The 23,394-nt window shown below is 50.8% G+C and overlaps 1 protein-coding gene across 1 annotated transcript in view; it reads left to right on the top strand.

Moving 5' to 3' along the window:
* The window catches only part of PREX1 (phosphatidylinositol-3,4,5-trisphosphate dependent Rac exchange factor 1), a gene marked incomplete at both ends in the record, with an annotated part of 192,336 nt that overhangs the window by 83,897 nt on the left and 85,045 nt on the right, over positions 1-23,394 (top strand). Inside the window, 3 exons of the mRNA XM_079720103.1 lie at positions 116-238; positions 9,466-9,570; positions 16,052-16,153. Of these exons, the coding sequence (XP_079576229.1) occupies positions 116-238; positions 9,466-9,570; positions 16,052-16,153 (330 nt within the window). The remainder of the gene's footprint in view (positions 1-115; positions 239-9,465; positions 9,571-16,051; positions 16,154-23,394) is intronic.

The raw sequence follows: 23,394 nt of genomic DNA, 5'->3' as shown, positions 1-23,394 counted from the left end.
TTCACCACTGGACCATGAGGGAAGTCCCTATGTATTTTTTTTTTTTTTATGCTTCATTTTGGTCTCCTCTACGCCTCGATTAATGTTCTCCTTGGGCCTCATTTTTCCCTCGCAGATCCTGTTCTCAAACATTGAAGACATCCTGGAAGTTCATAAGGATTTCCTGGCTGCCTTGGAGTTTTGTTTACATCCGGAGCCTCAGTCTCAGCATGAACTTGGAAATGTTTTCTTAAAATTCGTGAGTACGATGCCCCAGCCCCTATCGGAGCCTGCAGCTTTTGGGGAGTGGGCTTCTCCCCGGGTCCCCATTCTGTCCACCCTTGGCCAGCTTCGTCTGCAGGTCTGTCTGGGAGGGGGAGAGGCAGGTGGGCAGGCGGGTCCAGCCTCCACCCCCCGGGAACAATGGGCAGAGGGTTGGACCCAGCAGACGGGGGCTCTTTTTAGTTGGCTCTCCCTCCCTTCAATGTCATGTAGAGTGTGGTCCCCTTTTCCTCAGAGCTCTTTGCTGAATGACTGTGTCCTGGGGCTCCTGTGACCTCCTGGCCTGGTGGGGCCCCTCTGCTGCAGCATGACCAAGAGGGTGGACTTGGGTCAGACACACCTGCATTTGACTCCCGGTCTGGCCACCCACTGGCCACCAAGGATGTCTGACCCTTGGGTGCCCCCTTGGGCTGCTGGACAGGGAGACTGATCCTTGTTGTAATAGCCACTCTCTTCCCAAGTCACTTAGAATTGTGAGGGGACAGCTGGAGGAAGGGGGGCAGCCTAGCCCACAGGAGGCAACTGCTTTTCTCCACCCGTGCTGCGTGGGACCCTCCCCACTGGGAGGAAACCCGCACTGGCCTCACGGGCATGAGGCCTGGGCCAGACTCCTGTACTCGCTGAGCCTCAGTTTCCTCCTCTGATGGAGCAGAAGGGATAGTGGTGCCTCCTTGGGTTGATGGAAGGACGCAAAGAGGTAAAGCAACAAAGTGTGTAGCCAAGAGGAGCAGTTCTCAACCAGGGGGTGATTTTGCCCCCAGGGGACATTTGGCCACATCTGGAGACATTTTTGGTTGTCACAGGTTGGGGAGGGGGCCATGCTACTGGCTTCTAGTGCGTGGAGGCCAGCGATGCTACCAAACAGCCCATAACCTGCAGGACGGTCCCCACGGCAGAGGATTATCCGACCTCAAGTGTCAGCGGTGCTGAGATGAGAGACCTTGGCCTGGAGCAAGCACTTGGTCCATGTCGGTGCTTACTTTCGTGGTCATTGTCATCGTTACTAACTCCCTTCTCCAGGGAATCACATCTGTATGGTCCGAGATTAGCGTGGCAGATCCGGGCTGCTCATGGGCTGTGTCACCCTTGGCAAGTTGTTTTAACTTGTCTGTGCCTTGGTGTCCTCACCTGTAAAATGCGTAAAAAACTAGACCTGACCCTTGATGTCCTTGAGGATCGGGTGAGCTAATACAAGGAAGGAGAGGGCCCCGAACAGCTCCTGGCCCACAGTAAGTGCTCACTAAACGTTGGCTATTAGCTCTTCATGTGGCCACCATTCCTCAGCATTTGAAATAGGATGAATGTGAGAGCAGACAGGTGAGATGGGCACTAATGGAGGGCGTGATGCAGGGCAGGGATGTGATCTGCTTTGCATTTAATGGGCTGCTGTTGGGGAAGTGGGGAAACCAGGAAGAGGTCACTGCACGTCTGAGATGATGGTGCCCATCGGGCAGGGTGGTAGCCGTGCATGTGGTGAGAGGGGCTAGTAGCAGTACTGGTTAAGGACACATCTTTTTTTTTTGTTTTTCTCTTGCTGAGCCGCGAGGCCGGCAGGATCTTAGTTCCCCAACCAGGGATTGAACCCAGGCCCTAGCAGTGAAAGCACTGAGTCCTAACCACTGGACCGCCAGGGAATTCCCCAGGACAAGTATCTTGAATAGGAAAATAGAAAGGATGGGAGGGACAGTCTTCCCTTTGGGTTCAGAGGAAGGAGTGAGCCCCCATTTCTCTGGAGCCAGGCTGCTTAGGTTCCATTCCCTGTTCCATCACTGAAAAGCTGAGTGACCTTGGGCAAGTCACTTCACCTCTCCAGGCCTCAGTCTCCAACTCTGTAAAATGGGAGTAATGATAGTACCTGCTGTATGGTGCTGTCATGAGGATGAAATGAGTTAATTCGAGTAAAGCAGTGAGATCTGGCCTGGCTCCAAGCTGGTGCTGCATGAGTGTCAGCAATGGGTGTTATTCCAGCTGGGGCACCAAGGAAGGCTTTTGGGAGATGGTGGTATAGTTGGGGATGCCTGTGAAGTGATGACATCTGAGCTGAAAGTGGAATAATCCATACTTTAGACGAAGTGGGGAAGGGGTCCTCAGGGTGCATTTTCCAGCTTGCCAATAACTCCAGGCCCCATGTGTCCCCCGACTTCTCTGCCTGAGCCGCAGAGGTGTGGTAAGCAGGTTTAGCGCACTGGCCAGTGAGGGTCTCCGGCTCCTGAGTCCCCACTTGGGCTAATTTGCTCAGAGATGCAGGGGACGGCTGGAGGAAGGAAGGTGGGGGTTTTAGAGCCCAGGAGGCAGCCTCTTTTCCATACCCTCTCCTGTGCTGCCCGGAACCCTCCTCATGTAGCCTCATCAAACTGGACATCCGTGAGGGCAGTGCCTACCCTCAGAATCCTGATGTGCCGACGGTGGATGTTCAGGCCTTCGTGGGGAGTCAAAAAAACTTATTTAAAAGGGAAATTTGCATCATTATTGGACGTGGAAAATGAGTGTCTCTTGCTATTAAAAATAAATGCAATAGAAACCAAGCTATGTTACAGCATTCCGTCTAGAAACTCTTGCCCACCTGAGTCTCTGAGTCTGAGACCTGCGCTGGGTTTGATCAAAAGGAAGATGAGGGGCTTCCCTGGTGGCGCAGTGGTTGAGAGTCCGCCTGCCGATGCAGGGGACACTGGTTCGTGCCCCGGTCTGGGAAGATCCCACATGCCGCGGAGCGGCTGGGCCCGTGAGCCATGGCCGCTGAGCCTGCGCGTCCGGAGCCTGTGCTCCGCAACGGGAGAGGCCACAACAGTGAGAGGCCCGCGTACCGCAAAAAAAAAAAAAAAAAAAAGGAAGATGAACAGTGTCAGACTGGCTTTGGTGTCACAGCACACCTTGCTGAGACCCTTCCTTGAGGTAATTGGAACAGCTGAAAAAGGAGTCAGCTTTCTCCACGTATGATTCAGTGTTTTTAATTTAAAGTCATCTTTTTCATTTAACATTTGCAGTCATCACCCCGCCCCCCCAGGCTCATGGAAGACGGTGCTGAGTTCTTTTTAAAAGCGGCCACTGCTGTAGGTTGGTTTCCAGGAGCTGGAGGCCTGCGTACAGGTGGCCTGTTGGAAGCAGCTGAAGAAGGTTGCACAGTCTCCACCTGGCCTGACCCCACCTGGGGTTGAGGGAACTCTGGAGCTGGCGTGCCTCTTCCTTCAGGTCGCCCTGAATTGCCATGAGGTGGCGGGGCCTTTGCACCCCCATTGGACATGGGCTGTCCTGGGGAGTGGGTGGACAGCCTCGGGCTGGCCAGGCAGCTGTCTCAGGCTGAGGACGGTCCCTGGGGAGGGACTCACGGATAGGACACACTCACCACAGCATCCCCCGACAGCCCCAAAGGGAGGGGGCACCAGGGCCAGCCAGATAGCATCGGGGTTGTAAGGTGGTGACTGGGAACAGAGCTCTGTGGACAAGCTTTCCAGGAGAGGAAGGGGCACGTCAGACCCTGTGAGGGCCCCTGGCTTACAGCCCAGCCCACCGCTGCTGCCCAGCCAGTGGGGGACTCCCTCACACCCTCACCCCCAAACCCAACCACTAACTACTGAGGTGATTGCAGAGTAGCACTCAGTGAACCTTCTCTTTGTGCCGGGTGCTGGTCTGAGTGCTTTACATATATTAATTCATTACAACGTCACAACAACCTTTAATGGTGGGTGCTGTTATTATACCCACTCTACAGATGAGGAAACTGAGGCTCAGAGAGGGTAAGTCAGTGCGCAAGCTTACCCAGGCAGTGAGTGTTGGAGCCGGGATTTGAGCCAATGTCGCCTGACTCCTGGACTTGTGTTTTTCACCGTCTTACATGATAAAGTCTCTTTATATCATTATTAAGCACCTACTGTGAACCAGGCACTGTACTTGGCCCTGAGGATGGTGCCCTAAATAAGACAGACTTGCTTTTTGCTGCCATGAGGCTCCATGAGGAAGGTTAGTCAGTTGACAGAGGAGGTTGTTTCAGATGTGGATGTGGGTTTGTGAAGAATATAAAATGCAGATGTGAGGAGTGACTCTCCTTGAGGTTGTCTGAAGTTGGGAAGTCAGGGACAGGGTTGCTAGATTGAGCAAATAACAACACCCAGAACGGTGGGTGTTTGGATGAATTTGAATTTCAGGTAAGTGACAAATAATATTTTAGCATAAGTATGTCTCATAAAATGTTCGGGGCATACTTCTACTGAAACACGATTTGTTGTTTATCTGACATGAGCACTCAGCTGAGTGTCTTGTGTTTTATCTGGCGATCCTGGTCAGGGAAGGCCTCTGTGAGGTGGTGACGTAGAGGATCTTGGAGAAGGATATGCCACATGGAGAGGAAGCCAGGGCAGGGACCCTGGATGGAGCAGGCTTGGTCCACTGGAGGAAGGCAGGGAGGCTAGAGTGGCTGAAGCAGAGTCAGTGATGGAGGGAATCCAGGGATGTCATGGGGGGCCCTGTCCTGCAGGGACTGCATTATGAGAGTTGGAGGGTTTAGCAAGAATTGGTGTGGTCTGTGTTAGGTTTTAGCCTCTTCTCCCCACAGCTGTGTGGACAGGCGGAGGATAGCTTGCGGAAAGTGACCTGAATCTCATACTCCCCTCCCCACCAGAGAGGTCTACATGGCCAGCTCCTTCCCTTCTCCAAGTCTCAGTCTTTGTGGGTGTGAAACGAGTGGTGCGGAGCAGATGGTCTCCGTGGAGCTAGTGTCACCCCCTGGGTACTGTGGACGGCAGCCACCACTTCTGACAATCCTCGAGCTCTCTCTGGGGGCTAGAGCCTCTCCCCCAGCTGTCCCCAGCTGGCAGCTGTCCCCTTCTCCTCCTTCACAGCCCAAATCCACGGCCACACACCCCCTACCCCCACGTCTGTGTGTGCACAACGGTTTGTCCATTTCCTCCAAGCCAAACAAGCAAAGCCCCATGGGGCGCCCCTAGGAGGAAGTTGAACACTTGGCCTCTTAGCTGTCAAGGGTAGCATTTCCACGTTTGCTGCATCTTCGGCCTGCGATGCAGCTGGGGTTGAGCTCAATGAAAGGAGATGGGAGTGATGAAACTCGGCATGGTTTTGAAGAGGGGTGTTGCCATTTGCTAAATTTAACTTCTCCAAGTCTCAAGCCTTCTCCCCTGCCCTTTTCACAGGCCGAAGGAGAGGATGACATTGCACAGGGTGTCAGAGAAGGGGCTCAGGGAATGAGGAATGACGAACCTGTGGCGATCTTATGACTTATTCCCTTCTCCTGCATCCATGGCAGACATTGCTAGTCAATCACAGCGTTATCCATGGGGTTCCAGAATTCTTCTCACTAGTGTTCCAGATAGCAGTACTTATTGATTGGGGTTGGCATGTGAGAATGAACAGATTTGGCTGTGCTTTTTGGTCCAACCCCTTGATGGTACAGATGGAGATGAACAGGGAGACGGTCATCACACCAGACTTGGGTCCATTTTTTTCATTTTCTTCCCCTTTTAAGAGTGTGCATATATTAGTACTGTCTTCACTGCGAGTGACAAAAACTCAAATAGGCTTAAACAAGAAAAGGACTTTATTGGCTCCTACAAATGAAATATTCAGGGTGTGTTGACATCAGGTATAGCTGGATCCAGGATCCCATATGATGTTTTCAAAACTTGGTTTTTCTTTATCTCTAGGCTCTGCTTTCCTCTGTTTTGGCTTAATCCTTAGCGTGGTGGCAGAGGTGACCCTCAGCAGTTTCAGGGTGACAGTCTGCTAGCTTAGTAACAAAAGTTCAAAGAGAGCTTCTCTTCACAGCAGTTCCAACCTGAGTCCTTAAGGGCTCTCACTGGCCCAGTTTGGATCGCATGGCCATTGCTGCCAGGACCGGGAGCTCTTTGATTGGTTTGGCCTGGGTCACACGCTCACCCATGGTGCCTGGGAGTGGAGTGGAGTCAGTGGGGTCAGAGTGTAGGAGGCAGATTCCCCAGGGGAAAAACTGGGGGCTGTGACCAGAACAAGGGGGAGTGGATGCTGGGTGGGTGAAACAACACACGGGCCAGCGAAAAGCCGAGGCTGCATTGTCGTGCACCAGGGTTGTCCGGAAGAAACGTGGGGCTGGTGTGAGGGTCTCGGGCACCACTCAGTTCTTCCCTCTGCTCTCTTGCTTCATTCATCAAATAGTCATGAGGCCTGCACTCTGTCTGGGACTTCAGTCCCCACTGGCCATAGCCGTGACCTCATCAGTTTGCAAAGCCTGCCTCCATGGAGCTCATGGTCCAGGGGGTGGTTGTGGGGTGGTGGACAGTGCAAGAATGAGAAATCAAAGATACCGGGAGGCGAGAGCCACCACAGTCCTCAAAATCTGCCTGGTGCCTTCCCTGGTGGCCTTCCCCAGACCTGTGAGTCCATTCAGTTCCCTTCCTCCTGACTCTGCCTGTCTCTTTTTTGCCATCAAAACCTACCCATCCGGGCTTCCCTGGTGGCGCAGTGGTTGAGAGTTGGCCTGCCGATGCAGGGGACACGGGTTCGTGCCCTGGTCCAGGAGGATCCCACATGCCGCGGAGCGGCTGGGCCCGTGAGCCATGGCCGCTGAGCCTGCGCGTCCGGAGCCTGTGCTCCGCAACGGGAGAGGCCACAACAGTGAGAGGCCCGCGTACCGCAAAAAAAAAAAAGTGTTCTTGGGGCTTCCCTGGTGGCGCAGTGGTTGAGAGTCCGCCTGCTGATGCAGGGGACATGGGTTTGCGCCCCGGCCTGGGAAGATCCCACATGCCGCGGAGCGGCTAGGCCCGTGAGCCATGGCTGCTGAGCCTGCGCGTCCGGAGCCTGTGCTCCGCAACGGGAGAGGCCACAACAGTGAGAGGCCCGCGTACTGCAAAAAAAAAAAAAAAAGAAAGAAAAAAAACCCTACCCATCCACTGTCCCACCTGTCATAGATGGATTCACCAATGGGATGATGAATTTGCTGAAATAGTAACCATGGTAATAATAGCAACATCAACAACAGCAATAACAATAGCGGCTAATAGTTAAGGAGCCCTTACTATGCACTGTTTTACGCATTTACTATGAATTCACCTGGTAACCCTCACAGTGACCTTATGACAGGGAGGTCATGACTGTCTATAATTTATAGGCTCGAATGCAGAGGCTCTGAAACATTACATGCCTTGCCCAAGGTCACAGAGCTGGCGAGCTGGGGAGTTGGGCTGTGAACCTGGGTGGTCTGGCTGTAGAACCTGGACTTGCACTTAGGAGGCTGATGCTGATCGTAGCCATGGGGGCTTTGGTGTCTTTTCTTGGAGCTGTGCTAATAGCAGGGCCTCTAGGCTCTTGGCTGCAGAGCCGGACATCAGCATGGGGGTTAAGAGAGGTCAGATCCTCTGCCACGTCGCTAGGTGTGAGACCCTGGACTCATGACTTTCGTTGGTTTCCCATGTGTGAATGGGTTGAATACAGCGATGACCATGTCAGGTTACTGGGAGGTGTGAGTGAGTCCACCCGCATTCCAGGAGAGCAGAGGGTGGCATGTCCTAACTGCTCAGTACATACTAAATGTTGTCGTCGGCTCTGGCTGTGGACACTTCACTGCTCAGGGCATCTGCTCAGATGATGTACACGGAGCCCCAGGGGGAGCTGGGCCGGGTTGGGGTGGCTTACTGATTCTGAAACCCATTCTCTCTCCTCGTTGGTTTCCTCTTTCCTGCAGCCACCCACTGGCAGGATGACTGGGGGCTTGTGCAGAAGCAAGACGAGCTGCTTACTTTGCAGACCCACCTTTTCCTTCCTTAGCTTCTTGGGGTCTCCTGGCCACCCCCCAGCCCAAGGTCAAGCCCCTTCAGCCACCTTCACCCCTTCCTGTCCTGCAGCCTTCCCCAGGACATCCTTGTTTGGGGTTTGGTGGGTTGGAAGGAGGTGTTCTGTGAGCCTTTGGGAACCGAGTATGCTCAGTGAGAGCTTCCTGCTAACTAAGACGGCTCCTGTCCCTTTCAGTCCCGGAAACCCTGACTGATGGTTACAGACCTGGTGACTCACAGGTGACCTCTAGGCTGGAAAGAGTCCAGCTTTGGGCTCAGGGGTATCTGGAGGTCAAGAGAGCTATTCCCCTGCCTCAGCAGTGCCACTGCTGTGTGGCAGTGACCAGAGATCTACTTGTTCCCCCAAATTCCTGAGTCTTATTTAGACTCTTCTGGTTCATATATACAGGGCATTTCACCTAGTAGGTGTGTAGAGTTCATTCATTTAGTAAGTATTTATTGAGGGCCTACTGTGTGCCAGGCATTGTGCTAGGGCCTGGGGACACCTCAGTGAACAAGAGGATGTGGTCACTGCCTTCAGGGAGCCGACTGCCAAGTGGGAAAAGACAGATGATGAACAAATAATCTGGATAATTCCAGATTGTGAGAATGCTATAAAGAAAATGAAGATGGGGGTGGGAGTGGTGATAGAGTACACCTGAGTGGCCACTTCAGCTAGGGTAGTCCAGGGGTCATTTGAGGAGGTGGCATTTGAGTTGAGACCCGAATGCTGGGGAGTAGCCAGGCTTTGGGCAAAAGTATTCCAGGTAGAAAGAACAGCAAGAGCAAGAGCCCTGAGGTAGGAACAGGCTTGGCAAATTCAAGGAGCAGATAGAAGGCCAGTGAGATGAGATCAGAGAAACTCAGGGTCACATTGTCTCGCCCTTGAAAGGTATAATAAAGTGTTGGATTTCATTCCTAGTGTAATAGAACACCATTGGAGGGTTTTAAGCAGTGGGGTGACACAATCTGACTTGTGTTTTGATTCTAAAGACATCTATTGAGCACTTCTTGTATGCTGAAACCTCACCTATTAAATCATTTAATTTCAGTAACAATCCCATGAGTTAGGGACTATAATTAACTTCACCTTAACAGATGAGGAAACCAAGGCATAGAGAGGTCAGGTAACTTGCCCAAGTTCACAGCTGGAAATGCACAGCCAGGGTTCAAGCCCAGGCTGCCTGGCTTGAGTCGGTGTACTTGACCCTGGGCCCTGCTGCTTCCTGAGAGGTTACTGGGTACAGAACTGGGGCAAGAGTGGAGGCGGAGAGGCCTGTAGCGAGTGGGAGCGACTTCATCCGAAATCCCGCCTGCTGGGTATGTCTCAGGGTCAGGGTGTGGGGTAGGCCTTTCCTCCCGGGCCTGCTGGCCCGGACGTCCGTACATCTCAGAGCGTCTGCCTTCCTGCCGTGACCTGTCTCCCACAGGCTCTGTCCTTGTCTTGCAGAAGGACAAGTTCTGCGTATATGAAGAGTATTGCAGCAACCACGAGAAGGCCCTGCGTCTGCTTGTGGAGCTGAACAAGATCCCCACCGTGCGGGCCTTCCTTCTGGTGAGTTAACCGTCACCCCTGCTTCTCTCTTCCTCTCTGCCTCAGCCTTGCAAATCCACACAGACCCACGGTACCTGATCCCTTCCTCAGCTAGGGCAGTCTGTGTACAGCAGGCATCGCAAATGTTTTCTGTAAAGGGCTAGATAATGAATAATTTTTGCCTTTTTGCGTCATACGGCCGTGTCATCACGACTCGACTCTGCTGCTGTAGCGTGAAAACAGCCATAAGTAATATGTAAGAAATGAGCATGGCTGTATTCCAATAAAACTTTATTTATAAAAATAGGCATAGAGGACTGGATTGGCTCTAGGGCCAAATTTGCCAATTCCTGTTCTAAAGTAATGATCCTGATAAGACTGATAACAATAGTATTAATAACTGTATTCAATATTATTAGTATTATTTAATTATAAGTGAAAGAAAATCTGGTTAAAATTGGCTTAAGGAAAAAAAAAGATTTACTGGTTCACTTTCTTGGAAAGTTTAAGACCTGAGAGAGCTTCAGGTACAGCAGAATCTGGGTGTTCCAGTGACATCACCAGGAGTGTGTCTCTTGGTTCTGCTTTTCTCACCTTGGCTCCATTCCCAGGCAGGCTCTCCGCATGTGGCGGCAACATAGCCTGCAGTGGCTCCACACTTATACCTCTCATAGTCGAGCAACTCCAGGATAAAGAGGGCTCCTCTTTTCTAATGGTAACAGCAAAAATTCTGGGTCTGATGCTCATTGGCTCAGCTTGGCTCAAGACCATATCTGTGAACCAGTTGCTGTAGACAGAGGGATTGGCTGGTGCTCGGATTGGTCACTTCTGGAGCTGGAGGGTGGGGTCAACTCCATTCATGCTACAGGCCCTAAGGCTGTGGGTGGATCCCTAACGGATGTTGGTTTGCACTTGTGGAAGTAAGTGGGGAACGGACGTTGGTCAGGCAAAACCACAGACACCCATGATGGTCTTTCCTACAATCTCACGATTCACTTGTGTATAAAACGGGTTCTCATTTGTGATCTCCTTGGAGCTTTACCGGCCGCTGTCTGTTGTGTATGAGTTGAGGTATACATTTGTCTGCCTTACAGACATCCCAAGTAACAGTGGTCTAAACAAGGTAGACATTTATTTCTCTCCCATGTTAAGAATGTGGAAGTAGGCAGTCTGGGGGTGGTATGGGGGCCCCAGTGTCAGGGGCCAGTGCCCTAGTATGTGCCCTCATCGACATAGTCTAAGACGACTTCTCACCACTTCCACACTCCAGGTGGTGGGATGCAGGAAGGTTGGGAAGGAGGGCCTGCCCCTCCCCTTTTAAGGGCACAGTAGGAAGCTGCACACATCTGCTCATATCCCATTGGCCAGAACTTAGTCACGTGGCCACACCTAGCTGCAAGGGAGGCTGGGAAATGTAGGCTTTATTCTGGGCAGCCCTGTGCCCAGCTGAAAATTCTGTCTCTTTGGAAGAAGAATACATTCAGGGACACCGCATAGCCTTTGCCACAGGTGGTTTTGATGACTCCAAAATATTAAGTGACTTCCTGAGAGTACATACTTGAAAAGTGATTGAGCTTCTCGTGGGTTCCAGTCTTCCTCTTTTGCCTCTAAATTCCCTGCTCATTCAGTCACAGACCACCCACCCCCTGAGCCCCCATGCTGTTTTATTTCCCAGTGGCACACACAGAATTCAGCACACAAAAGTAGAACAGTTAACTGCCATGGCATAAGGAGTCTTAACCGTGTGCCCAGAGAGCTAAACTATATAGTACAATTCTTAATTGCACTTCTCCCTAATGCACAGTCTCCAAGAAAATACTTCCAGGATTTTGATTCAAAATGTGTGTTTCCTTCACCAGTGAGTTCGTGTTGCTTGGCCCGCTTCCAGTAAGCATCTAAGGCAGGGGAGCTTGGCCAGCTGATTGCCACTTTTGTCTCAAGCATCTTAGGTGTTCAGAACTGGTGCATTTTGTTGTTGGTATCTGCATCTTTACATTTCTGGTTTTTCACTTATATTCTTAAGAGTCTGGGGACAAAGCAAAGATAAGTCAGGTAGTATAAGATCACACACGCGGCCACGTTTCTGTGGTTGGCCCGGGACTTTGAGGCAGCACTGCTCTGCAGTGGTCCTGCTGCCCAGGCTTGGGCTCCCTGAGTCCCACCGTCTGGACTCAGCTGTGTCTTGGGAGGCAGGAAGATGCCCAGGAGGTGTTTGCAGGGGTGTGGGAAGGAAGCGCTTCACTTCTTCTTTTTTCCTTCCTCTCTCTCCTGCAGTCTTCCTGGTAGGCCAGGCTGCCCTTTTCCTGGCAGCAGCTGGGCTGGGCCAGATTGGACAGGGGGAGGAGGTGTGGGGCGCCAGCACACACGCCATCTGTCTCCCTCCTTGCTGGCATCTCCCAGCTTCTGGCCACCTGCAGAAGAGCCGTCTCGAGTCTATTATGGGATGTTAAGACATTGGGAACAGACACAATCTGGCTTTCCATTCATGATGTGTACTGTACACTAGCAGAGAGATGGGGCGGGGACTTCGTCTTTCTGTGCCTCAGTTTCTTATCTATAAAATGGGGATAATTGATTCATGTATTCATTCAACAACTTTGTTTTGAGCACCTACCAAGTGGTGGGGATCATTCTAAGTACTGGCGATATAACAGTGACCAAGGAAAGAAAAGTCCCTATTCTCATGGAGTGGCCATTCTCGTAGGGGGGACTTCCATGGTATGTCACATGGTATTTCGTTCTCTGCAGGAAATAACGTGAGTTAAGGATGGCAGGAGATTTGAGCAAGTGTGGGTGGTGGCTGCTGTTTTAGATGGGTCTTTGGGAACACCGTGTCTTAGGGGACCTTCAAGCAGAGACCTGGATAAAGTTAAGTGAGAGAGGCAAGGAGTATCTGGAGGGAAAGCATTCTAGGTAGAGGACCTGCAAGTGCAAAGGTCCTGAGGTCCTAGTGTGTTTGAGGAATAGCAAGAAGGCCAGGATGGCTGGATTGGAGAGTGTGAGAGGAAAAGTAGAAGGACAAGGGGTCAGAAAGATTGAAAGAGGCCAGATAATGAAGGAGCATTTAGACAATGGGACGAATCTGAGAGTTTTAGAAAGCTTTGTTATTGCCGGGTAGCGTACTTGTGATGAGTGTACTCACAGCATGATGAATATTTGCATATGTGTGCACCCATGGAACCACCCCCTGAGATCAAGATTTAGAACACTCCACTGCAGAAGGTTCACTCCAGAAGGTTCCCTGTGCCCTTTCCCAGGCATGCCCCTCTGTGCAGCCAGAGGTAACCTCTATGCCGATTTCTCTCACTAAAGGTTAGGTTTGCCTGGTCTAGAACGTTTCACGAATGGAATCACACAGGAGGCTTTTGTGTCCGCCTTCTTTCGCTCAACATAATGTCTATGAGGTTCGTCTAGGTTGGAGCATGTGGCAGTACTTTCAATAGAATATTCAATTTTAGTCTGAGTGGGATGGCAAACTGTGGGATGGTTTCGAGCAGAGAAATGATGTGAACCAATCTGCATTTTGAGCGGCTCCCCTTGGCCGTGCGAGGGTAGGAGCAAGGAGACCAGGGTGGAGGCTTGTGTGAGTTTCCCAGGGCTGCTGTGACAATGACCACAAACCGGGTGGCTTAAAACAAAATGTATTCTCTCACAGTTCTGAGGCCCGAAGTCTGAGATCAAGGTGTCAGCAGGGCTCTGCTTCTTCCGAAGGCTCCAGGGAAGGGTCCTGCCTTTCCTCTTCCAGCTTTGGGTGGCCTCACGTGTTTCTTGCCTTGTGGAACCAGAGCTCCAGTCTCCGCCTCCCTCTTCACACAGCTGCCTTCTCTGTGTCCTGTCCTCTTCTTATAAGGACCCGGAGCCTGTTGATTTCAGGCCCACCCTAATCCAGACTGAGAATGACCTCATCTTAATTGGACTAATTATATCTGTAAAGACCTTATTTCCAAATAAGGTCACATTCGGAGTTTCCGGGTGGACATGGCATTTGGGGGGACACTATTCAGCCCACTCTGGGGCTGCTGCAGTGGTCCAGGCAGGAGATGACGGTGGTGAGGGTGGGGCGGTAGCGCTTGGAGAGATGGTTGGATTTACACAGAGTCTGATTGTCCAGCTGACACGATGTGCCACATGGTTGGCTTTGGGGTATTAACGAATGAGAAGAATCAAATATGTCTCCAGGGCTTAGGGCCCAAACAGCTGGAAGAATGGAGGTATAGTTTCCTGAAATGGTGAAGGTTGGGTAGGAGCAGGTAGGAGAGGTAAATTTAAAAATTCCCTTTTGGGGAATTCCCTGGCAGTCTGGTGGTTAGGAGTCAGCGCTTTCACTGCTGAGGCCGGGTTCGATCCCTGGTTGGGGAACTAAGATTTCGCAAGCTGCGGGGTGTGGCCAAAAAAAAACAAATTCCCTTTTGGGTGTGTGAGGTTTAAGGATGCCTGTTAGATGTCCAGGTGGGGATTTGGGCCTAGAATCAGAGATGTGAGTCTCGGGTTTTGGGAAGGGAGGGGCCAGGCTGGAGGTAGAAAGCTGAGTAGTTTCTGCGTAAAGGATGGTTAAAGTGGTGAAAGTGATGGGTCTGGATGAGGTCAGCGGGGAATGAGTGTGGATGGAAAGGGCGACCCAGGGGCATGGCTGTCATTAGGAGGTTGGGAAGAGGGTGAGGATGACACCTCACCTGAATCAATTCTGTGAAATTAGGATGGTTTAAAGAGAGGATTCTCAAAAGTTCTTCCCATAGTACCTGGGGCATAACCTTATTAGAATAGTGAATAATAGCTCTGTGTGTGCTTGCTTTTTTTTTTTTTTTCTTTTTAAATGAAAATCTAGGGTGCTTGGGGTGAAGAGGAATTGGTGGCTGTGACAGTCCTGTGAAAACTTCTTGATCCTGGACAAAGAGACAGGCCTTTCTCCAGCCAAGCCCTGGGGGCGTCTGGAAAGCACACCCCACTCCCAGGCTCCCTCTCTCTGCCTGGAGCTGACATCATCAGGGCAGCTTGTGGGGAGCGCTGGCTTGGAGGACAAAGGCCTGAGTGTGAGCAGTGTGGGACCTGGCACATCCCAGCTGCTGCAGCCCTCATCCCCCATCTGTGCCAGGGCTGGATGTGGGGCTGGGAGCCATGCAGCTCCTGCTAGAGCAGGGACCCAGGGTCCCTGGGACTATTCCTCTAAGGAGAGGGTCCCCAAAGATCCCCGAGAGGCAGAGGACTTAGCTCTGAGACTTGGGCCAGTGCTTCTGGCTCTGAGTGCCAGTTTGCCCATCTGGAATAGGGATCTTGCTTATTCTAGGGCTGTGAGGATGAACTTTACTTATGGGTGAAACACAAGGCACAGAGCCTTAGGCATGGTAAGCACACGGTAAATGTTCTCTGGTCTTATTTTACCTTGACTATAAGCAGGGAAATTGTCTGCTTTGTTGGGCAGTTCCCCAGTGCTTGGAACTGTGCCCGGCACATGGTAAGCATACGGTGTGTATTTGGAGGATGAATGAATGAATAAATGATTGGATGGGAATCCATTTTCCCAAGAGTCCCGTTCCATTTCCATTCTGCTAGCATGGTGTTGAGACGGAAGGCTGAGACCCCTTCATTGCTGGATGTGCTGGCAGTTTGTTCATTCATTCATTAGTCCATTCATTCCTTCATTAGTCTGTTCATTCATTCATTCATTCGTACATTGGGCACACAGTGAGCCCTAGGGACCCAGGACTGTGAGGGGCGTGGTGGGAGACCACAGACATGTAACTTGGTACACTTCTTTCCCATGCATGACTTTCTACCTTACTACCGATAGGTTCTCCATAAACAATGCCTCGTTTTGTTTTGTGTGTCATTAAAAGCTTTATGTAAATGTGTTCACACCATACATATCCTTTTGTTTTCCTTTTTTGCTTAAGAGCATGTTTTCAAGGTTCACCCACATTGCTATACATAGCTTTAGTTCTCCCATTTTCACCACTGCGTAGTGTACCATTGTGGAAATCTGCTGCAAACATTTTTCATTCTCCAATTGATGGATATTTAGGTTGCTTTCCACTTTTTGCTGTTTCAAACAAGGCAGTTTTGAGTGTCCATGTTCCTGTGTCCTGTGCATGTGTGTGAGTTTCTATAGAATGAGGGTTGGCAGACTTTTCTGTAGAAGGCCAGATAGTAAATATTTTAGGTTTTGCAACTATAAGGTCTTTGTTACAACTACTCAGCTCTCAGACGCAGCCATGGACATTATGTAAACAAATGGGTATGGCTGTGTTCCAGTAAAAATTTAATTGCCAAAACAGGGAGTAGGCAGGATTTGGCCCACGGGCAATAGTTTGCCAGCCTCTGATCTAGGCTTTGTGCTGGGTTGTAGAATATACACATTTCTTCCTCCCCTAGGTATTGTTAAGTTGCTTCCAAAGTGCTTGTCTGTAGCTGCATTTTGAGAGTGTTTCCCATGATTATTTGAGGGTGGCCAAATTCCTTTGCTGTCCTTGGTGAGTTCTAACGAAGGTCTCCTGTCCCTTTTCAGAGCTGCATGCTCCTGGGGGGCCGGAAGACCACGGACATCCCTCTGGAGGGCTACCTGTTATCTCCTATTCAGAGGATCTGCAAGTACCCCCTCCTCCTCAAGGTGAGACGTTCCCCCTGTTCCTTTCCCCAATTATGAAGTGACAGAAAATTCAGCTTTGGCTGGCTTAATCAAAAAAAAATAAAACTTGTTAGTTCAGGTAGCTGAGAAGTTTAGGGGCAGCATCGGTTTTGGGCCAGGCTGCATCCAGGCCAGGACCCTGCCTCTTTCTCCCTGGTTCAATTCTGCTTCCCACCTTTCCGCTCTTATTTTCAGCATGGTAGCAGATGGCTGTAGTTACTGTGGCTTTGCACCCTCTCAAGTTCAAAGACAATGGGAAAGAGTGAGCCTCTCTTCCAGTAGCTCTGACAAAAGTCCCAAGAGTCACTCAGGCTTTGGTTATCGGTGGCCAGGAGAATGCAGTATTAGGAATGCTTTGGGCCTGAGTCATGTGCTTTAATTTGAACCAATTACAGGAAGCCTTTGCTTGTGCTGTTTGCCCTCCCCTCATATGCTTGGACTTGCACTCTACCCCTGAGCCAGTCACTGTGAGCAGGGTAGTGTTGTGCTTTGATTGGCTGAGATATGGTCCAGTGACAGTGAGCAGGGCAGTGTCGTGTTCTGATTAGCTGAGACCACAGTCGGGTGCTCCACCCCTGAACCAATCAACCCTGAGCAAGCCAGCTCTGATTGGCACAGACTTGTGTCATGTGCTCCCACCAGTCACTGGATCCCACAGGCCAAAAGTCCAGTGATGGAGAGAGAGGGACCTCCTCAACCAAATCTGGGCTCTTGGTGGAAGAGGGGTGCGGGTGCAGATGCGGGGGGCACAAACCAGAGCCATCGACACACCTGCTCTCTCCCTCCCCGCCCAGCCACATTTGACTTAGTCTTGGTCAGGCAGACCAAGGGAAGATGTGCTGCTTGTGGGAGGGCCCAAGAAGTCTCGATCCTCAACTTCTGAGTCAGCTTCCAGGCAGATCTCCAGCTGGGTGGATGGCTCTGCTGCCATCCACTGCTTTCAGCCCAGACTTTTCTGCCCTTGGAGATGGTGGCCGTTGGCCTGAGCCTGCCCTGGCTCCATCCTGAAGGCCTTCTGTCTGACAGCTGTTTCCTGGGGTCCCTGCTGGTGGATTAATTTGGCTGGTGGTGCCTCATTCATGCACCTGCGCACTGGGGCCACATGCATCTTTGCTCCATGAGCTGAAAGGGAGCGGGGAGGGGAAAGGTACTAGGGATCCTTGAACTTGCCTTTCTGCTGGAGACAGTGTTTGACAAGACCCTCTTGGGGGCCATCAGCTCTGCCTGTGAACACAGGCCTTTAACATGCGTATCCGTGGGTGGTGGGACCCAGCTCTCCCTGCGCCTCCTCTGGCCTGCTGCTGTTTATGCCTCCCGGGGAGCTGAAAGAACCATCTGCAGTTGTTCTTGCAGCTGCTTGGATCCCCAGACAGGTGTTGGAAATGCCATAAGTAGCTCAGCTCTTCATCTTGGTGCTGAAGAAGCTCCAGGTGGAACTTGTACATGGGTAACCTGTGGACTGCAGTGGACCTGCAGATGTGCTTCACTTGATTTGTTTGGTGTGTTTTCCAAACTTGAATCAGTTGCCGGCATTTAAGAGGTAGTATTCTGCCGTGGTTTAGGGCAGGGGTTGGCAAAACTGTGGCCTGTGAGCCAAATCCAGCCCACGGGCTGTTTTTGTAAATCCATGAGCTAAGAATGGTGTTTACATGTTTTTAAGGGTTAAAAAAGCCCCCAAAACAAGGAAGGAAGAATATGTGACAGAGACCGGATGTGGCCAGCAAAGCCTAAAATATTTACAGTCTGGCCATTTACAGAAAATATTTGCTGACCCCTGGATTAGAGCCAGTCTTTGCAGTCACAGGCTGCCTGGGTTTGAATTCTAGCTCTGCCATTTACTGGCTGCTTAACCTTGGGAAAGTCACTTCCCTGGGCCTCAGTTTCCCTGTCTGTAATACAGTGTTTGTATTAACAGTACTGATAGGGTTGATATGATGATTAAAGATTTATTTACTTAATTCCTATAGCAACTCAATGAAGTAGGCACTGTGGTCAGCCCCATTTTAGAGATGAGGCACAGAGGCACAGACAAGGGAAGTGGCCCGTTTAAGGTCTCACATTAGGTCAGCGGGAGGAACCATGATTGGAACCTGGGCAGAGTCTGATTCTAGAGTTCTGCACCCTAACCATCAAGCTACACTGCCTGTTGAGAAGCACTTTGGAGAGTTAAGCCGCCGAAGTGCTGGGGTGTCGGGGATGCTGACCTTCTCAGCTCCCTAGGTGGGGGTCTGGGAAGGTTGGTGGCCTTGTGTTTTGTGGCTTGGTGGCTAGTTTGCTCCTTCTTTCCTGGGTTTCAAAACCTTGAATATCTGACCCATTGGAAGAATCGCCAGCTACAGCCCCAGACCCCAGCCAAGGTTCCCTAGGTATGAACACTTAGGTTTCTGGATCTTGGGAAAGTCTGGTATCCCAGTGGCCACTTGGAGTGGCAGTTTCTGTAATGTATTTTAACAACCAGTGGGGCTGGACCTGTATGTCCTGGTGGACTCTAAGCTCTCGATGTGAAGTCCAGGTGTTTCTGAGGCCTGCTCAGCCCCAGGGGCCACAGTCTGGCCCGGTGAGGTTCCTGGGCTCTGGATTCCCAGGAGAGCAGAGAAGGAGAGAGACAGAACCCGCTGGCAATTGATGGAGGAATAACTGCCCACAGGAAACAATGAGGAAACGGAGCTGTGGGTTTTCCTCCAAACCAAATGGCTGTTTACACGTCCCGTTTCCTCCATCTCCAGCTGTGTTTATCCGGGGCTCAGAGAGCACTGGGGCACCTGCCAGCAGGGCCTGAGATTCCTGTGGGGACATGCCATGCTCCCCGCCCGACAGAATTGCTCAGAGTGTCCTGGCCTTTGGCACCCACAGCTGGAATGTTTGCATCAGAAAACAGCTGGGATTGAGGGGAATGCTACGTACCCCTCCTGAGTTCCTTTTTTCTGTCACATTTTCCAGTGGATTTTCAAAGATGATCCTGTGAGCTTGGGGCAGCTGAGCCCGAACCCTCAGTCCTGCCCACACCCCCTCCGATGCTGACGCCCTCGCAGATGTCCCTGTGGCCTTCTGAGCGCCCTTGTTTGAGCTGAACTTTGAATTGAGTAGGCGAACAGGGTTGAGGAGCCTGGGTGGGGAGGGGGACGGGGCGAAAATGAAAGTCTCTTTGGGAATAGCCCCGAAAAGCTGAACTTGAAACATTGCCTAAGAATAACCGGAACATTCTATTTCAGCCTTCAGCCCAGGTCTGGGATAGCCAGTTGGCATTTTCAGGCTTTGCTGAGTTTTCCGTCAACGTTTCCCAGAAAATGATTCAGGTTTGGGGTGATGCCCCTGGTGCTCAAATGGCAAGTGCCCGAGGGGAGACCCACTGTCACGGACCCTTTTAGTTACTGCCTGGTGACGTGCAGATCTTACTGGCACGCGCACCAGCTGCTGGCATGGCTCAGGGCCACAGTCGTGAGCAAGACAGACCCAGTGCCTGTCCCTTGGAGCTTCAGTCTCGGACTGGACCCACAAGGGCCTGGTATGTAATGGAAGCGGGTTGAGGCCGGCAGGGGGCAAACAGGAGGGGCACATCTGTCTAAAGGGGCAGCTTCCCCTCCAGTCCCCTGTTCCCTTTGTCTCCTGCCTCTCTGACCCCTTCCTTTCAGTCTCCTTTGCCGATTCGTCACCTTCCAGGCCTCCAAGTGTAGGTGGGCTCAGTCTGTGGGCCATTTTTCTATCCAGATTTGCACCTGCGGTGGCCTCATCCGTTCCATGCCCCACCCCCCTTTTAAAGTATATTCCCAAGTTGTGCAACCATCACCACAATAATTTTAGAACATTTGCATCACCCCCAAGAGAAACTCTGGATCCACGAACAGCCACTTCCCTTTTCCCTCCTCCCTGCAGCCCCCGGCAAGCACTCATCTACTTTCTGTCTCTGTGAATTTGCCTACTCTGGGCATTTCATATGAGTGGAATCATGTAATATGTAGCTTTTTGTGTCTGGCTTCTTTCACTTAGCACAGTGTTTTCAAGGTTCATCCATGTTGTAGTATACATCACCACTTTATTCCTTTTTGTGGCGGAACAATATTCCATTGTGTGGGTGGGTATACCATGTTTTGTTTATCCGTTCATCAGTTGATGGGTGCTTGGGTTGTTTCCACTTTCTGGAGATTAGGAATCATGCTGCTGTGAACATCTTTGTAGAAGTTTCTAGGTGGACATTCCCATGGCTTTAGACCCCGTCTCTGTCCGATGACTTCCGGCCTGGACCTCTCACCTAAACCTGGTCTTGTTCTCCTGCCCACTTGACTTCTCCGCTTGAAAGTCTCACAGGCACCTTCCACCTACCATGTCCCAAACCAAACGCTTGGCTCTCCCCTTCCCCCAGACCTGTCTCCCTCCCACCTACCGCCTCGTCCTCATCTCTGTAAACGGCCAGATCAGACATTCTGGGCCCAAACTGGGCACGTCCTGGGAGGCATCTTCTGGGACAGCAGCTGCAGAGGGGTTGTGTCAGGGATGCTTTTGCAGGATCTCTGCTCAGGGTGTCTTCTGCACCTCCCACGTCTGTCTGTGGGTGATGCAGCTGTCACCTACACACAGTGTGAGGACCTTGCCATTTGGTTGTTACCTCTGTCTCCTTGGCCGTCAGGAGTGTGGTGCTCCTGGGGATGGCCCGTGGTCCATCACTAAGGAGGTGTCGGCATCAGTTCTTGGTGCAGGGGGATGACTGGGGAGTGGTGTGTTTCCCAGAGAGTGGGGCGTGTACCGCTCACAGCTCACTAAAGGATTTTAGATGGCACAGGAGGAAACTTTACACAGGGTGGGTGGTGGAAGAGGGGAGAAGGTAACACCAAGCACAGTCAATCACACCGTGAGACTAGTACTTTCTTAACAAATCTCTTTCAGTCTTCCTGATTATCTCCAGGAGGGGAGCCACAGTGGGTGCTGCAGTGTCTAGGGTTTTTGGAGCCGTTCATTCATTTACCAACCATTGAGCAGCTATTATATGTCAGGCATTATAGTAGGTGCTGGAGATACAAAGTGAACAAAAACTGCCCAAACCCCTTCTCCTGTGGTCTGACATTCTACTGGGGGGTAGAAACAGACAACAAATGAATGAATAGGAAATGTGTATACTTGTTTAGATGGCATGAATACTATGGAAAAAAAAATATCAGGGTTAGTAAGGTCCAGGAGTGATGGATGGAGAAAGTGACATTTGTGCCAAGACCTCAAGGAGGTGAGGAAGGGGGCCATACAGGTACCTGGGGGAAGAGTCTTCCAGACAGAGGGAAGAGCCAGTGCAAAGGCCCTGAGGCAGGAGTGCATCTGAGGAACAGTGAGGAGGCCTGTGTGACCAGAGGGGAGGACCTGAGGGAGAGAGTCGGGGAGTGAGGTTAGAGAGATGATGGGCCTGGATTATGTGGGGCCTTGTGGGGTCTTTGTCTGCTCTGAGTGGGAAGGTTTTGAGCAGAGGAAGGACAGGATCTTAGTTCTCACGGGATCCCTCAGGCTGTTTGTGGAGAAGGGACTGTGGGGTGATGAGGGTGGAGGCGAGGGGCGGGGAGACCAGGGAGGCATTGATACGAGTGGTCCAGGCAGGAGGTGACTGGACCAGGGTGGTGGCAGTGGAGACAGACGCATTTTATGAGAACTGCCTCTTCATGTCATTTGCTCATTTTCTGTTGGATAGCTGTCTTCTGTGTTGATTTGCCAGAGTTCTTTCTCTTCATTCTGGCCACCTTGGATCACCTCTTTGGAATTCTTCTCTGACCCTGATGTCACGAAGTGAGTTCCTAATCTGCTGGGGACCTGGCGTTGTTACCGTCTTGCCGAGAAGGCACAGGAAGTCACAGGTCTCTTTTCTGTGGCCCCTTTGCCCCCGCTCTCGTCTTCCCCCCAACCACAGTGCCCGCCCTGCATCTTGCCTCTTGGGCTGAGCGCTGACACCTTGCCCACAGATGCTTCACACCTCTGACTGCACCAGCCCCAATTCAGGCTCTTTCCGTGTGGTGAGCAACGATAGCCTCGGGCTGCTCGACTCCCTCAGGGTGGGGGACCTGCTCTCTCCTCTCCCTTCCAAAGCCAAGCTCCGATTCCTGGTCTTACTAGGGGCCCTCCCAGACCACTCTTCCTCGGAGTCCTGCCTGCATTCTGCTTTCTGCCACGCTCTGCGTGATGGTTAAGAGGCTAAGTTTGAAAATCCAGCTCCACCTCTTCTTAGCTGTGTGACTGAGGGCAAGTTGCTGAACCTCTCTGTGCCCCCATTACCCTGTCTGTAAAGTCGCTACCTCCCAGGCTTGCTGCAAAGATCAATGAGACAATGCCTGAGAAAACCCATGAGAGCACTTTGCATTTTACTAGGTGTAGTCAGTCATGCTTGGTAAATGTTAGCTACTCTAATAATGCAGTGATTTTTATTTTTATTGATTCCCAACTCCTCCTCTTATTAGTATTACCTCTTTGAGAAATGACAAACTCTCTGTGCCTCAGTTTGCGCCTCTGTCAAATAGCGCCTTATCATTGGTTATTGTGAAGATTAAATGAAATAATACCTATAAAGGGCTTATAAGTGCCTAGTAAGTATGAGCTATTTTTATTGTCTCAAAGTCTGTTTTGTTCAATATTAATAAGCTACCATAGGTTTCTTTTGATTAGTCTTTTCATGATATATCTTATTTCATCCTCTTACTATTAACAATTCTGTACCCTTAGATTTTTTTTAAATTAATTTTTATTGGAGTATAGTTGCTTTCCAATGTTGTGTTAGTTTGTGCTGTACAGCAAAGAGAATCAGCTCTATGCATACATATATCCCCTCTTTTTTGGATTTCCTTCCCATTTAGGTCACCACAGAGCACTGAGTAGAGTTCCCTGTGCTATACAGTAGGTTCTCATTAGTTATTTATTTTATACATAGGATCAATAGTGTATATATGTCAATCCCCATCTCCCAATTCATCCCACCCCTCCTTCCCCCCTGCCACCCCCATCCCCATACCCGTACATCTGTTCTCTACGTCTGTGTCTCTATTTCTGCTTTGCAGATAAGTTCATCTCTGTCATTTTTCTAGATTCCACATATAAGCGATATTGTACGATATTTGTTTTTCTCCTTCTGACTTACTTCACTCTGTGCGACAGTCTCGAGGTCCATCCACGTCTCTGCAAATTGCACAATTTCGTTCCTTGTTATGGCTAATATTCCATTGTATATATGTACCACATCTTCTTTATTCATTCGTCTG

This window comes from Hyperoodon ampullatus, assembly GCF_949752795.1.
Source record: "Hyperoodon ampullatus genome assembly, chromosome: 14".
NCBI lineage: Eukaryota > Metazoa > Chordata > Mammalia > Artiodactyla > Ziphiidae > Hyperoodon > Hyperoodon ampullatus.
This window is presented reverse-complemented; position numbering and strand designations above follow the sequence as displayed.